The sequence below is a fragment of the Procambarus clarkii genome, chromosome 64 (assembly GCF_040958095.1).
Source record: "Procambarus clarkii isolate CNS0578487 chromosome 64, FALCON_Pclarkii_2.0, whole genome shotgun sequence".
NCBI classification, from domain to species: domain Eukaryota; kingdom Metazoa; phylum Arthropoda; class Malacostraca; order Decapoda; family Cambaridae; genus Procambarus; species Procambarus clarkii.
In genome coordinates this window covers 4,742,216-4,758,770 of record NC_091213.1, presented here as the reverse complement: position 1 = coordinate 4,758,770, position 16,555 = coordinate 4,742,216, and the positions used below count along the sequence as shown (strand labels likewise).

The 16,555-nt window shown below is 41.6% G+C and overlaps 1 protein-coding gene across 9 annotated transcripts in view; it reads left to right on the top strand.

Moving 5' to 3' along the window:
• The window catches only part of Lpin (phosphatidate phosphatase LPIN), a 62,078-nt gene that overhangs the window by 17,067 nt on the left and 28,456 nt on the right, over window positions 1–16,555 (top strand). For 4 of the 9 annotated variants that reach the window (XR_011223631.1, XR_006774171.2, XM_069309104.1 and 1 more), the window contains exons 4-7: window positions 11,437–12,058; window positions 12,219–12,418; window positions 13,246–13,418; window positions 14,848–15,074. Coding sequence is in view for 3 of the 9 variants with exons in the window: in XM_069309104.1 (XP_069165205.1) it covers window positions 11,437–12,058; window positions 12,219–12,418; window positions 13,246–13,418; window positions 14,848–15,074 (1,222 nt within the window). In the remaining 6 variants the exon portion in view is untranslated. Of the gene's footprint in view, window positions 1–11,436; window positions 12,059–12,218; window positions 12,419–13,245; window positions 13,419–14,847; window positions 15,087–16,555 lie in introns of all 9 variants that reach the window. The other 5 variants (XR_006774170.2, XR_006774173.2, XR_006774169.2 and 2 more) reach the window with 2 other exon arrangements.

Here is a 16,555-nt window from a genome sequence, read left to right as displayed (position 1 = left end):
GACAAGGGTTCACGTGTGGCTGGAACAACTGGGTCGGTGTACCAATCAGACCTGGGAACAGACAGACACAACACAGCGGAAGCATAGATATACTCTGGGTTTGGTGGAGGTGGAACCCCAGAGCACGGTAAAAGTTGCTACCTGAGTTAAGTATAGACATAGTACAACTCATTGCCTTTACAGGAAAATCTAATCAATACTAAATTATACTAACTAAGGAAGTTACTTTACTGTACAGCGCGAGATCTCGTCACCATAGGGTGGCGAGACTGCACCTGACTACTGATGAGCGATGACAGAGGGTCATCCTCATCTTCTGACTCGTCGGTGAAGCCATGAGTCAGCACTGCTGAGTCAGGAACTAGACCCGCTGAAGGCAGTTCTAATTCCTCTCTAGCATGATAATGTTTCAATTTATTTACGTGAATTGTCCTTTCCACCTGGTCCTCGAACACTCCTTTTATAACAAGATTAACCGGCCCCGCCCTTTTAATTACTCTATAGGGTCCTCGCCACCTCGGAGCTAGTTTCCTGCTCTGATTGGCGGGCGCAGCCTCATTCACTCTCAATACGAGGCTTCCTTCCTTCAACTCAAGAGGGCGCACTTTCTTGTCATAAAAATGAGCATACCGAGTCCGTGCCTTCTTGGACGCTTCAGCTGCAATATTCCATGCATTTCTCATTTTTCCAAGGACCTCTGAAGGATAGTCCTCCCCGTATGCAACATTATGTCTGTTAAGCAGACCTGACGGGAAATTGCATGAATTACCAGTAAACAAATGAAGTGGTTGGGTGTTAATTGATTGGTGGATGGCAGTATTCAAGGCGAACTGAACATAGGGTAGGTGTTCATCCCAGGTGTTTGCATCATGTTCAGCAAGGATTGCAAGCATATCCTTGACTGAACGATTAGTCCGTTCCGTCATTCCGTTTGCTTGTGGGTGGTAGGCCGTTGTAAAAGCCGAAGTTGTCTCTAAAATCTTACAAACTTCTCTAAATATATTCCCATTGAATTCTTGACCCCGGTCAGAGACTAAAACTTTAGGAGGTCCGAATACAGTAACGAACCTACGCAAGAACGCATCTGCAACCGTACGAGAATCCTTCTGAGGTAATGCAACTAGTGTAGTGTATCTAGACAGATGGTCAACTAGCACCAACACGTATCTGTTACCCGCATGACTGTGGTGTAAATCAATCAGATCGGCCCCCACACGATCTAACGGTTCACGAATTTCAGGAAATTCCTGAAGTGGGGCTTGTACCTTAAGGGTACCTTTCCTCCTCTGGCAACGAGGGCACGACTTCACGAAATTGATTACCTCAGAAAGTAATCCTGGAAAATAAAATAGAGACTTTGCTTTTAAGTGCGTTTTAAAGATCCCCGGATGCCCTGCAATTTTTGAAGCATGCGCAAGCTTTAACGCTGATGACCGCAACGCGTCCGGAATAACTAGCTGAAATACTGCCCTATCATTCTGGCTATTGACATAATACAGGACGCCCTGTTTCATTTCAAAATCATGTATAGGTAAATTCTTTTTCTTTTTGGGGTATTTTCCTCCCTCTAAATACTCAATAATCTCTTTCCATCTAGGCTCGCTCATCTGGTATTCTCTCATTTTATCTGATGGAATGGTTTCAATGTTTTCATTAATTTGAACTGCCGCTATATTTCTACTTAGCGTATCTGGCACAACATGTGCTGGACCAGGCTTGTACAAGATCTGGAATGAGTGGGCCGAAAGTTCGTGAGACCAGCGTGACATTCGTGGGCATTTCGTTCGCTTTTTAAATATATGTGTTAACGCTCGATGGTCTGTGTAGATTACAAAATGCCGCTGAAATAGGTAAGGCTCGAAATACCTAACTGATTCTACTACTGCCAGTGCCTCCCGATCCGTAGCTGAATAGCGAACTTCAGGTCCCTTGACCTTCCTACTGAAATAGGCTACTGGATGGGGTAAATTATCTGCGTCTCGCTGAATTAAGCACCCGCCAATAGCAATACCGCTGGCGTCAGTGTGCACTTCCCACTCTTTCTCAAAATCAGGAATAGCCAATACCGGTGTCGTGATTAGTTGGTCTTTCAGTTTGCGATAGGCCTCGTCATGTTCTGATTTCCACACAAACTTCGCATTTTTCTTTGTCAGATCAGTCAGGGGTGCTGAAATGCCAGCGAAACCTTCAATATGACGACGAAAATATCCGGCCGCCCCCAAAAACCTACGCACGTCCTTTGCTGTCCTTGGAGTAGGCATGTCAGCAATGGCGCGGCAAGAATCTGGGTCAGGTCGGATACCGTCTGGGCACACCTGGAACCCCAGAAATTTGAATTTCTGAGCCGCCAGGGTGCACTTCTGAACATTCAGCCTGAAACCTGCCTGATCTAACAACTTCAAAGTCTCAGTCAAGTCCTGCAGGTGTTCCTCAAACGTCCTGGAATATATCACAACATCATCCAGGTACGCTAAAGAATGCCTACCCAGTACCGGACTAAGGATAAAGTTGATGGCCCTCTGAAACGACGAAGGCGCTGTCTTCAAACCAAACGGCATCCTACGGAATTGATAAGTGTGCCTACCATCCGAGAATGCTGTTTTTTCCCTATCCTGTTCTGCCACCGGAATCGCCCAATACGCCGATTTTGCGTCAAGAGTTGAGAAATACTTAGCAGCACCAAATTTATCTATGATCTCCTGTATTCGGGGCAACGGATACACATCACCCTTAGTTAGTTCGTTCACCTTCCGGTAGTCAACACAGAAACGATAACTACCGTCCGGTTTCCGAACTAGCACAACAGGAGAGAGCCACGGTGACGTACTAGGCTCTATCACGCCCTGTCTCAACATTTTCTGGCACTCCTCCCTGATAATGTTCTTTGCCTGTTCCGGCAACCTCCACTGTCTTGTGTACACCGGCAAATGGTCACCAGTTGGAATGGTGTGCTCGATCTTATCAAGGAGACCAATCTGGTCATCCTCTGTCGCAAACAATTTCGGGAATTTTCGTAAAACTCCTCTCAGTGCCTTCCTATCTGCCTGTGCAACATGTTGCAAATCAAGTGCTGAAATTAATTTTTCCACTTCCTCTACATTCTGTGCAACATTTCTCGTCTGGTATTGTACTTTGGATGGTGTTTTAGTGTTCAACATATTTAGTGCACTACATTGTGCAGTGACGGCTGGCGTCTCAGCTGACTCATGGTGAAAGATTTCTGTGTCCTCCACCATGGTTCCCTGAGATACCCTATCACCTGCCCTGAAGCGAAAAGTCTTATGTGAAAGATTGACAACTGGAATGAGTGCACCTTTATCGAGCACTACAACTAAGTGATGAGGAATTAATAAACTATCACATCTCCCAGCCACCTGAAGGGTGGTACCTGGTTGTATGTGACGTCCCACGGCTACTTTAATAAATTTAACAGAATGTGGTGGGCAACTCTGTTTAGTCAATGCATGCAATGCGCATGACCTCTTAACTGTGTCTGGAAGAGACTTAAAAATCAATTTTGGGTAGTGCGCATTATGTTTCAGCTTCCTCTTAATTGAAGCTACAACTGGGGGATGGTCGATCATCTCCACTGGGTAGGAAGTCTGTCCCAACTGCAACCTGCAGTTCCTAGCCCCTTTTTGAGCAGACAAGGAATAATCAAATCGCGACAGAAAATCAGTTCCCATTAAGATGTGACCAGGAAAATCAAGGTTCTCTACGATCGTACATGTGTGAGGCTGCAATTCCCCATCAATCTCAAAATTAACCGTACCTTGACCTACGATCTCAATCTTTTCCCCATTGACTGCTGTTAATGTCTTTGCGCAACGTTGAAGACGTGCATACTTAAAATTGCTGAAGGCTGACTTTTTAATTACCGTTGCCTGGCTTCCTGTATCAACAAAAGCTGTCAATCTCACACCTTCCACTTTCACCTCAAAAGTAGGCCTGCCATCACTAGGAGCCTGCTTTCATGCTTTCGTAGGAGTGACTTCGCAATCCCTCTGTATATGCCCGCGCTTCCAGCAGGAGTAACACCTCCGCGGATCTCTGTTGTTACCCCGCGCAGGGTGGCTCGAACTTGCAGCTGAGGGCTGCTTCCCGCCTGATGAACCCGCGCCACAGTTCCTCGGCTTGGCTCCCTCGCCTTTACTTAACGCCTCTACGTATGGCGACAACTGAGTGCCCGGCGTCTCCGTGCGCATCTGCCTGTCTAAGGCTGTGGCGGCCTGGGGTTGGGGTTGAGGTATGGTGTGGGTGGCCTGGGGTTGGGGTGTGGATTGAGGTTGGGGTTGAGGCTGAGGTATGGTGTGGGTGGCCTCGGGTTGGTGTGTGGATTGAGGTCGGGGTTGAGGTATGGTGTGGGTGGCCTGGGGTTGGGGTGTGGATGGAGGTTGGGGTTGAGGTATGGTGTGGGTGGCCTCGGGTTGGGGTGTGGATTGAGGTTGGGGTGGGTATGGGGTGGCCTGGGGCTGGAATGGGTATGAGTATGGGTATGGGGTGGCCTGGGGTTGGAACGGGTATGGGTATGGGGTGGCCTGGGGTTGGTATGGGTATGGGGTGGCCTGGGGTTGGTATGGGTATGGGGTGGCCTGGGGTTGGAATGGGTATGGAGTGGCCTGGGGTTGGGGGAAGGGTTGGTATGGGAACTGAGGATGGGGTTGGTATGGGAATTGAGGATGGGGTTGGTATGGGAATTGAGGATGGGGTTGGGGTTGTTGTAGTGACGGATGAGGTGTACCTAGGTGGTCCCCAGTGGTGTCGGAAGAGGTGCTGTCCTCTACACTTCCACTTCCACTCCCACTGGTCCCCACTGACTGGTCATTATCTGGGTTAAACATTTTCTGTGATTCCTGGTGTGCCACGTCTCTTCTAAACTACCCTTTAGTACACCCTCGACCCGGACTCCCTACAACCGTGATCTTACACAAAAAAAAAAAATCACAACTCTTTTCCAAGAAACAACTACTAAATTCCCAAAATAGGAAATACAACGATTTATCGAGAGAATCGCTGAAGTGAATCCAATGAATGAGTGTCTGCCCCGCACTCGTGTCTGACCGTGAAATATCCTGCAGTTCTATTGCTGAAACCTAAGTCCTTTACGTTAAAAAAAATTAAAGAATCTAATTTATATAAAACAATTTAAATGATAACGCAACTAACGCGCAGCACTCGTGATGGATTAATAAAGAATATTTACTGTACTTGAATACTAAGCGCACTTGAAGTGAGCAGCGTGGCCCCTGATGACTGATGGAGCGGGACCAGCTGCGCTGAAAAAAAACTAAGTCCCGCGCTTTTTCGCTTAAACGCTGAAAAATCAAAATTTTTGTTCTGAAGGAAAATAACTAGTTTTACGTTAATAAACCGCTCTAGCGATTAATATAGACACCCAGGACCTATAAATGCTTACTAAAAATTGAATTTTACTCAAAAACTGCGTTTTTACTCAATTGCTGGACTCTGCCAATTTTTCTGACTCCGAGGGAAAAAAAATTCTATCACCCCAAATATCACAAAACTCCTTTAATTCACAAAAATTTGGGTTTCTCGTTTCCAGATATAAATGCGTTATTATTTAATACTGACGTTGTATACAGAACAATACTGACACTTCGGGCGGTTTCAACACTCATTAATTCGAATTTTCGTCAAAATCCGAGATTTTCACCTCAAATGGACTGACAAAATTACAACACGATTTTCTCGAAAAATAACTAAATTCGGCAAAAATGTAATTATCACTGTTTAATGCTTACGGACAGAATTACGTCCCTTGCGCGCACTAGAGAGTAATACTGACCCTAGGATATACACGAAACCTGAAAATTAGAATTTCCGCCAAAAAGTCAGATTCTAGCCCAAGCTGGACTTAGAAAATTTTCCACCTACGTTTCTACTGAAAACAGAATTCTAAGTCTACAAACACAATTTTACCGTCTTACTGGTAACAACTAGAAAATATCACGCGCATCGACTGGGGAATCCTAATGACGCCCAGAACATACACGTGACCCACGAATACAAATTAATTACAGTTAACGACTTTCCGACATTGACTTAGCCGAAAACTTATCCCAAAATACTTAGAAATATTCCACGGACAAATAATATTTACACACAACTTTACTATCCCTTAAACTCCTTCACTTATCTATCGTGACCGACATATAGCCCTAAGTCCAGAGGATTAACAACGCCTCTGACTTAGACTAACAGAACAGGGAATAACAAAACTTAACGTACGCACTTAGCCTAATATACAAGAAAATGCTAAACACTTTGAAAAAATTTTAACCGGGGATTGAATTTAGGGGAAAATTAATCCAGAACAACGCAAATAAACGGAAATTACTTTATAAATTGAAGTATACTTAATTCAAAAATGCACTCGACTTAATCTTATAATTGTTCCTACCGGCTCGCCGTACCACACCTAGCCTAGAGGCCACACCATCTAGGTTCCAACAGAGCGACACGCAGCTTTCAGCAACAATTATGACTAGGGACGACTCAACCTCCACTAAGTGTGCGATCACTTAGTTGTTGAATCGCTGCTAGGTAGGTTACTAGTCCGTCCCTCGGAGGCCGCAACGCCCTTCACGGATTACGTTTTTCCTAGCGTTTTGGGTCGTCTAATAACGCCCTCGGACTATCTATTGGCGTCCCACAGATATATCCGCCCCCGACAGCCCTCAAGGAACTGCTGTTGAGAGTATGGCGGCTCCCAACACCTCTGAATTAATTGCAATGGGTCGAGTATGGTACCCAGTCCAATCAACTCGGAGCGGTCTCCTTTTCAATAAATCTAATTTTAACAACCTAATCTTACTAACTAACCTTAATCATATCAGCCCGCATGACCCAAGATTCGCCAATCCCCACTCAAACGCACTTGTGGGGCGCACTGCTAATCCTGGCCCGCGGCTGTCTCCTTAGTATCCGCGCACGTGTTCGAACGGCTAGACGCGTGAGCCTTTCAACAATTTCAAACAAAATTGTTGAAACCACCGCTGTGCACCATTGTAACACGGGTTCGGGTTCCTCTCTCTACTTCCTTCTTTCTTTGCCCTCTACCCGTATTCTTACTTTTATTTCTAAACCAAGGGACTCCAAAACTTTTAACAAAGCCAACTCCACGCCACGTGGTCCTAAGACGATTGACCGACTTAGGATTCTACACCCAGTATGACGTGACCTAAGCTCTGAACAAAACCCTAGTCACCTCTGCTGCCACCACCAGACCAGTAATACAAGAGCAATGATCGAGGTCTGGATCGATCACGCTAATTAATCAACCTAGGAGCTTGATCCCCACTATAAACGATGACCTTGAGTGTGGAATAAATTACACGGTAATGATAATTCCGATTCGATGTTAGAATCGGCGCCCAATGCAACTCTGCCTCGTGTGGACCACGTGACCAGGACAAGTATACACATAAAACACATGGAAACAATAAAATGCAAATTAATAACAAATTTAATTTATTAAAAGAAAACTAAAACAAAATCTAAATATGTTCACTCCCTATCACTTTAACACTCCCTACTTGACCTGAGTGGCAAATGAGACTATTTCTATACTTAACAATAGCAACTATACCTTGGGCTACCAGCTAGATGTCTTGGCTGGTCTAGGGGAGAGGTAAGATGTTTGACCTCTCCTAGCTGCTTCCGTGACCACACTGATCTGTCTTCGTCTGATCTCGCCCAGACTAGAACATTGTATTGTTCCGCATCGCTTACCCAGTTACTTTAGCAAGGTTAAGTTATAACAATTAAACTCTGTTTGTACTGAATTGATCCAGACTGGTTGAATTATTTTACTGAATTAAATTACAAACATCTAACGGCAGAGCTGTTCCCGATCACAAAAATGGTTATTAAAACTTTGAGAAATATTAGACATGTCAACCCTGCTGACCTATGACCGCCGGTCACTCCGCCTTAAAAGTTAGATCCGATTCGTGACGTCACTGATGGTGACTTAACTCAATAATTAGAATACTCTTGATATTGTATCCAGTACTATTATACAATACAATTTTAATAAAAATGAATAAAGGCTAATTTTCTCTAAATTACTGAATACTATAGGATGATTCATTATACGCAGATATGAACAAAGCGTTGGTTATTTCCACCGCGAATTCCCCTGGGGGTCAGGTCACCATGCGGCTCAGCTTCCCATTCTCTTTTGTCGATAAACCACTCTGGATAATTCTTACAACAGCCTAGTTTGTTACATCACTAACACTAGGAAGCCGGCGGCTTGTCGAAGGTCCCCCCATTTGCCTTGATAATCGCTTCCTGTTTGATTTTGAAATTCAACAGTGTCTTTGGCATTTACGGCTTCCGCGTAAATGTGGTTCCATGGGTTCACCCTGTGGGCGAAAATTCATCAGTTCTCAGTCCTACATTGTGGCTTGTTGAACTTGAAACTGTTGATCCTTGTTTGTGTTATATCTGACCTTTTGAAGAATTTTTCCGGATCAACATCCACCCAATTGTTCAGTATTTTAAAAATTCTAAGGAGATCCGCCCTGTCATGCCTGGTTTGCAGTGTTGTTAGCCCTGTGGCCCTCACCTGTTCCTGATACGAGAGATGACTGATATGAGATACGATGAGAGAGAGAGATGTACTCTCACAAGCCCAATGTACCTTCTTGTATAAATAAATAAAGTTTGTCCAGGTCATCTTATAATCTCTAGCTGTCGTCCTGTCTCGGTTCTCATTTTTGCATCATCAACAAATGAACAAATCCACAAGGGCCGTGACGAGGATTCGAACCTGCGTCCGGGAGCATCCCAGACACTCCCTTAATCGACTGAGCTACGACAGGGTAAAAGAGTTGAAACCGAAGTTCTACTGAATTTATGGTTTCAACTCTTTTTTTTTTTTTTTACCCTGTCGTAGCTCATTCAATGAAGGTAGTGTCTGGGATGCTCCCGGACGCAGGTTCGAATCCTCATCACAGCCCTTGTGGATTTGTTCATTTGATGCATCACGTTAGTGTGATCTCTGTGTGTAATCATCAACAAACATTGGGAATAATGATTGTTCCCTCTGGAAGATCGTTTGCACATGTTAAAATTAATAAAAATAACAGCTTTTACTTGTCAATACCTGCATATTTATTAGTCAAAATATACGGTAACCATAAATATATGTACACACAAATACAAGAATAATAACAAAATATCACTTACGCTCAACCGAGTCACGTATATATAATATATTTATTATATATGAGAGATTCGGTTGAGCCTAAGTATCCACTAAGAAAAAGAAACTAAAATTCCGAACATTTTTGCGTTTCTAATTATCAAGAAAATACAGATATTTCCTTGATAATATGGTGGAACCCGTCCTAGACTAAAGTCTAGGACGGGTTCTAGACGGGTCCATCCAGCGGTCGACCCCACAGACGCATTCGTAAATTTTAACATGCTGTTCAGTCAAAACACGAATTGTCTCAAATATAAATTAATATTATATCATATTGTGCATATTTAAGCATAGATTAGGTTAGGTGTTTAGGTTCTGTTGGCGATTATTTGTATTTGCAGTACGTGGGTGAATAATTTACAGCGTTGTGGTTCGAACAGAATTAGTCAGTAAAGCACTCGTTCCGGAAGTGTTCGAACGTCATCAGTTGAGTCGTGTGTAAACCGTTTTTCATCCATAAACAGGAGATTTGGCGGGTGCATGGCATGGACTTTGGGTCTTTGTTGTGAAGACGGGCTGTGTGGTTGAAATTGAAATAAGTTTATTGAGGTAAAATACACACAAAGGGATGAGGTAGCTCAAGCTACTCTCACCCCGTTCGGGGGCTGTGTGGTGAAACACAAAATAAAATGTTCGAAATTTTCGTTTCATTTTCTTAGTGGTCACATAAGCGCACACAAATACATAATTAGATTTGATCATTATTAAAGATCAAATGCTGATACAATTTGATCGATAAATCAATTAGAAATGTTTTCGAGTAAAATGTTTGTAAGAAATATGAGGTAATGGAGCATCATGAGGGAGCAAAGTGTGAGTGTGGGCATAATGGGGCAGCATGAGGGTTGTGAGGGAGCAAAGTGTGAGTGTGGGCATAATGGGGCAGCATGAAGGTTGTGGGGGAACAAAGTGTGAGTGTGGGCATAATGGGGCAGCATGAGGGTTGTGAGGGAGCAAAGTGTGAGTGTGGGCATAATGAGGCAGCATGAAGGTTGTGGGGGAACAAAGTGTGAGTGTGGGCATAATGGGGCAGCTTGAAGGTTGTGTGGGGAGCAAAGTGTGAGTGTGGGCATAATGGGGCAGCATATTGGTAAAAGGGGGGAGGGTGTCTGTGGGAGTTATAGGGGGGGGGGGTGTCAATGGTAAGCTGGGTGGGGATAGTAAGGAGCAGAGTTAACTGTCATACCAGACAGGATGCCGCCGCCATGAGCTGGGGGGATAGCTTTAAACACTAGCATACTGGCTAACCTTTGTTCAACTTTGATAGGATGAACAACCCAGCGGGTTTTCTTCCTTGTGGGGAGTGTTGTACATGCTGCTATGGTGGTGTGTCCACTCACAAGATGAGTGGCGCTGCCCAATAAACTCGCCCTTCGGGGCAAAATTAAAAAAAATTACTTGAATGTTCCGTTATGTGACCGCTATGGTCACCAGCGTTCAAACTGAGGTGCTTTACTGGTAATGCAGAGAGATCTAATTTGGAAGTTATGGTGAACTAGCCACGGGAAAGGTGCATTGCTCCATAACCTTGGGGGAAGTGTGGTGGTGGTCACCCACATTAGTGCTTCATGAGTCAACCACCGTGTCTCATGCCTCACCGTGGTGGTGGTGGTGGTGGTCACCCACATTGGTGCTTCATGAGTCAACAACCGTCTCATGCCTCACCGTGGTGGTGGTCACCCACATTGGTGCTTCATGAGTCAACAACCGTCTCTCATGCCTCACCGTGGTGGTGGTCACCCACATGGTGGTGCCCTTCCTGACAATGTTTTAAATGATGTAGCAAAATAGTGACTGGCTCCCAGTGGAGGGAATTCATATTCTATTTCCTCAACATTTCGGTGAATAAATGATTTAATATTGCTGATGGATACTCTCTCCCCATTTCATTCTGCTTTATAATGTCTTGCCTCAAGAAATGTTTGTCTACTGTGCCCAGTTGTTTTTTCGGTGCTTTGAAATATCCAAGTTTAAGCAGCTCAGCATTTTGACTTCCTTCCTTTTATTTTTCCCTCTACTTCTATTATCTCTCCTCCCTTCCCACTCTCATGTCTCCTCCCTCCCTCTTCCTAACAACTGCCCACTGCCTGTCACCTACTGTTAAATCTATAGTCTACAGTATAGTATTTGGTTTTAACAATGCTAGCAATGTTTTAGCAAAATTTCGCTTGTCCAATAAAGGATTGTTTTTATCTTTTCAGGTTGATATTGAGATTAATGGAGAACCCGTGGATATACATATGAAGTTGGGAGAGACGGGAGAAGCTTTCTTTGTAGAAGAATTAGAAGATGGTGTGGAGGTGAGTCCTCAGCTTGGAACATCACCTCTCCCACCCTCAGTTTTCCAAGAAAAGCTAGAATTAATCAAGACAGAAGATGAGGAAAAATTGCAAGATTCTGGCGTTGATGAGTCTCTCTCTTCATCAAGTACTTTACCAAAGAGTAATGCTAATTATGATACATCAAGTGAAACAATTGTACCTTTGAACCATGATACCTCAGAATCTACTCTACAGTCAGATGCACTTGAGAGTGAAGAGCCTATTACTGCTCTATCACATGATGATAAACACAAGATAGAGAGCAGTGAAGTCGGTGTAATTCAAAGAGTAAGAAAGCAGGACAGGAAGAAGGAACAAAGGGATTGCCAAACACAGACAGAGACCACTACCATACTTAAACCAATTCCCAAGAAGATTGAAGATTCCAGCTTAATAAAAGGGTCTTCTACAAGATCACTTAATACAGATGTATCAAATTTAAAGCAAAATCTGTTAATAGAAGGTCAAGGAAGTAAAACAGATGGTGAAGAAACTGTAAGAGGTAAGGGATACTGTATTTTATTAATTTCCAAATTATTTAAAAATGCTGCTTGGAAATTCAAAGATGAGTATTGCATTTAAGAGTAGAAATCAAGTGCTTATTGTTGTGCATTTTATTTAAATGTGTACTATGTAATATTATGTAATTTACTTCTTTACAGCAAACAAAAGTAGCCGTCGTAAACGTAAGAAGCGGTGCAATGGGAAAAAGCAGCGTCCAAAGAGTTCAGGTAGTCAGTCAAGTGACACCTCGACTACAAGTGAAGTAGCAGATCTCTCGACCATCTTGCCCAGAGGGCCATTGCCTAGAGCCAACCAGGAAGGCATTTTTATAATGGATGATATTGACTCGGCTGAGAAGGTGAGATTAATACGCTTCTTATCCTCTTAATACAGCATTTTTCAACCACTGTACCGTGGAACACCAAGATAACTAGGGGTTCCACACGAGGTACTGATAAATAAGCTAATTCTAATCGCATGCAAATACAGTGGAACCTCGAGTGATGAGTGGCTCCAGTTACAAGCATTTCGAGTAATGAGCAAGCCACTCGCAGAAAATGTCTTGACTGACGAGCTTTTGCTCAATTAACGAGTGTTCCCGCTAGTTCTCAGACACCTCCGACAACAGTTTTGTTGTTGTTTTGCAAGACGAGTTTTCCCACATGATGCGCTCGGTGCTGGAATGGATTAAACTCGTTATCGAGGCGCCACTGTATATTTTTGAGTCATTGCTATGTTTAATTTTTCTAATTTTTAACCAGTATCAAGTGCAAAGACAGACATTGTTTTCTTTCAGCTGACAATGAAATCCGAATGTATTTGTTAAAAGAATGACCCAGAATTATTTCAAGGGCACAAAGGTTGAAAAATGCTGCGCTAATAACTACAGTAGTTATTAGTTCTTGGATTATGATTTAAATATTATTTATGATTATTTTTTATAATTGGAATGCAATCTTAAAACTGGCTTTTACATCCCTCTAGTAAGACCTTAAATTTTAGTGGAAAAATGTAAAGTGCTTCAGTATTTTCTGGGAGTGATTTCTAGGTTCTTGCCAAAATAATTACGCAGTTTAAGATTCATTCCTGATTTTTGTTTTATTTTTTAGATCATTTTTTTATTTTTGTACACTAGAAGCTTGTATTTAAAAAATCTAAAAAGCAGCACCATTTCAAACTTGTCAGTCTGGTCCAAGCTCGTCTTCTCCTACCACTAACATGGCGCAGTCCACGTCAATGCCGTTGCTGCTTGAAAAATCCCAGGATGAAGTGGTAGACGAATGGAGTGGTGGTATTTCACGATCAATGGGGCCAGATTTCCACCCCTTCAGTGACACCGACCTTAGTCCTCCCCCAAGGTAGGTGTGCGTATTTTAACTTTTCACACTGTTAACTCTTTCCCATCAGCAGGCTAATGGCCCAATCACCCACCACCAGTAATGGTACATTTTTGCTAATTCAAAATCAAAATAACTATCTAATTGCTAAAATACTAGCTCATTTGAATGCAGTTGTTTATTTTGTTGCATTGTTATGCCAAGGTACATTGTTGTCAGTTGGAATAAGCTAGTCAATGCTGCCAGACATAATGAGAATGGTAATCCTTTTTCTCGTATTACACATATGCATTAGTATATTTTGGAGCTTGTGTTAGCACACACCAATTTATGTAACTATCTATCTTGCTTGAACAAATACCTGTACATGTATACAAACTTGTGTGTGTCACTTCAAGGAATACTTAATGTATGCTATAATAATTTTGCTACTGTTTTTTCATCCATACATTTTGACATTAAGTACACAGTAATGTGTACTGAAAGCTTCTTTTTCTCTCCATAATGACAGCATTTCTGTTTTGTGCAATTACAAAAAGCGACATGCACATTGGCAGTAAATTGAAGTGTAATGTAGATTACATGGTACTATTAAAATATATAAATACATGAATATAAATAAAATTTAGATAATCCAAAATCTTTAATAAGTTTTGTAAATCTGAAATAATTTGTCTATTACAGTAGAATAATATTTGAATGTTTGGAACCATTGATTTTCTTATATAATAACAAAAACATAGGTACCTCAAGTTTCAAATTTAATCTGTTCCCAGAGACGGTTCGAGACCCAAAAATTTGAAAACCCTAAATGAATTTTCCCATAAGAAATAATGTAAATTTAAATAATCCGTTCCACACCCCCAAAAATATTAACTTAAAACTACATTTTATACATACTCATAGTTTGTACTACAGTATTTACAAGTGTATCTTAAATTTATTGAGGAATCTTGTTGGCATATGGAAGACAGTGAGGAAGGGGAGAGGAGGAGAGGTATTAGTGTTTGGAAAGGGAGTCCCCTTCCATTATAACATCAGCCAGTGATGACTTTTTTGGGGTACTACTCTCTCTCTCCTACATTTTGCTTGCATACCACTAGGGCCGGGTTATGGCTCACTGCTTACTTGTTTTACTAAGAATCTGTCTATAGACACTTGTTTTTCCCTACGTTTTAACACTTGTGTGTAGCGAGACATCACATTGGCTCACTTTGAATAATCTCTTGTTTTTCCTCTGCTGTCATCCTCACAACTATTTACTTAGGTTGAACTTTACCACTGACTTTCTTGGAACCCATGACATGATATATAATAAGAACTTTTATGTTCAGAAACCCAAAAAGTACAAAAACAATAAAATGCAGGCATATTCATAGGTTTTGCAATATTTTATGTAATCATTTAAATGTGTTACTGTACTAATTTAGTTTTCATTATGGCATGGCAGCCCTTCTAACTCAAGACCAGCAACTCCAATCAAATCTGATACAGAATATGAAGTGGAGAGACAAAGAGCTGACTTTGCTGACGGGTCATCTCAAACTGATGAGATGAAGTGGAACTGGGTGTGGGGAGAGCTGCCCACGCCACCTCCCAAGACCCCAACGCGCACAGCAAGTTTAAAATGTGATTCTCCGGCTGGAAAGACAGAAAATGATAAGCTGGCAAAGACAAGTAAGAAAGAAGGTAATATATATATATATATATATTATATATATATATATATATATATATATATATATATATATATATATATATATATATATATATATATATATATATATATATATATATATATATATATATATATAATATAATATATAATATAGTAGTACCTAGTAGCCAGAATGCACTTCTTGGCCTACTATGCAAGGCCCAATTTACCTAATAGGCCAAGTGATTTTCTTTATTTTCAAGCAATTGTTTCCAACTGGTTTATTTGAAGAATTATTATATTAAGAATATAAATGATTGACTTAGTTATGTTAGTTTAGGTTAGGTTAAAATAGGTTAAGTAGGGTAGGTTAGGTTCGTTCATATATCTACGTTAGTTTTCATTCAAATAAAAAAAAATAACTCATACATAATGAAATGGATAGCTGTATCATTTCATAAATAAAACATTTAAAATATATATAAATTCAGGAAAACTTGACTTATTAGGCAAACTGGGCCTTGCATAGTAGGCTGAAAACCTGAGTACTGCATTCTGGCTACTAGGTACAACATATATAATATAATATATATATATATAATACAGGTATATATATTATAATAATAATAATAATTATAATTATTTTGTTGGTGTCCTACCTAGTGTGGCTATTTAGGTAGTCAAAGTATTACACAATATAAACTTGTGTTTGATGCGGTGGCTCATGTTTGTGCATGTTCACTAGCGTGTGTGATTAGTTCGTCTTGTTAGATGGCACCTTAAAGTTTGTGCTTCCCTGGTTTAGGCGATATCTTAATGATGCCACAAATGATTAGCTGTCAATGTGAAAAACGGTACTGTGGTTTGTGTGTCATTTGTTTTGGAAGGTAATCATGTGTGTGATGACCTCCATGATTGCTCCGAGACGTGGTGTTAATGCGAGCTTTGCTATTGGTCCAGTGAGTAGCATGAAAACAGCTGCTTGATAGAAAGTGTATTATCTTTGTTTTTACTATTAAAGGGTGCTTGTTTTTCTGCAATGTCTTGGGCACAGTTCATGTTGCTTGCTTTTAATTTGATGAACATTTTCCTTGACATCTTGGCATGTGTGTGTGTGTTGTTATCGAGTGATGTTGCTTTCTGTCGTCTGTTTTTGAGAACCAGTTATTTAGCAAGTAATATCTTTGCTATGTATAATCAGGGAGACAGCATGCTGAATATTGTGTTGATTTGTTGCTTTAGTGCCTCATTGTGGATGGCAGTATTAATGTGTATTTGATGTTTTTAAAGTTCTTATTCTAGGGTGAATGCTATTACCTAAAGCAATATGCTTCATTTTTCAATTGGCTGTGGTCCGTAGCCGGGTGTGTAGCCGGTAGCTGGGTGTATACCCGGTAGCTGGGTGTGTGCACCCCGTAGCTGGGTGTGTACCCCATAGCTGCGCGTGTGCGCCCCGTAGCTGCGCGTGTGCGCCCTGCAGCTGGGTGTGTACACCCTGTAC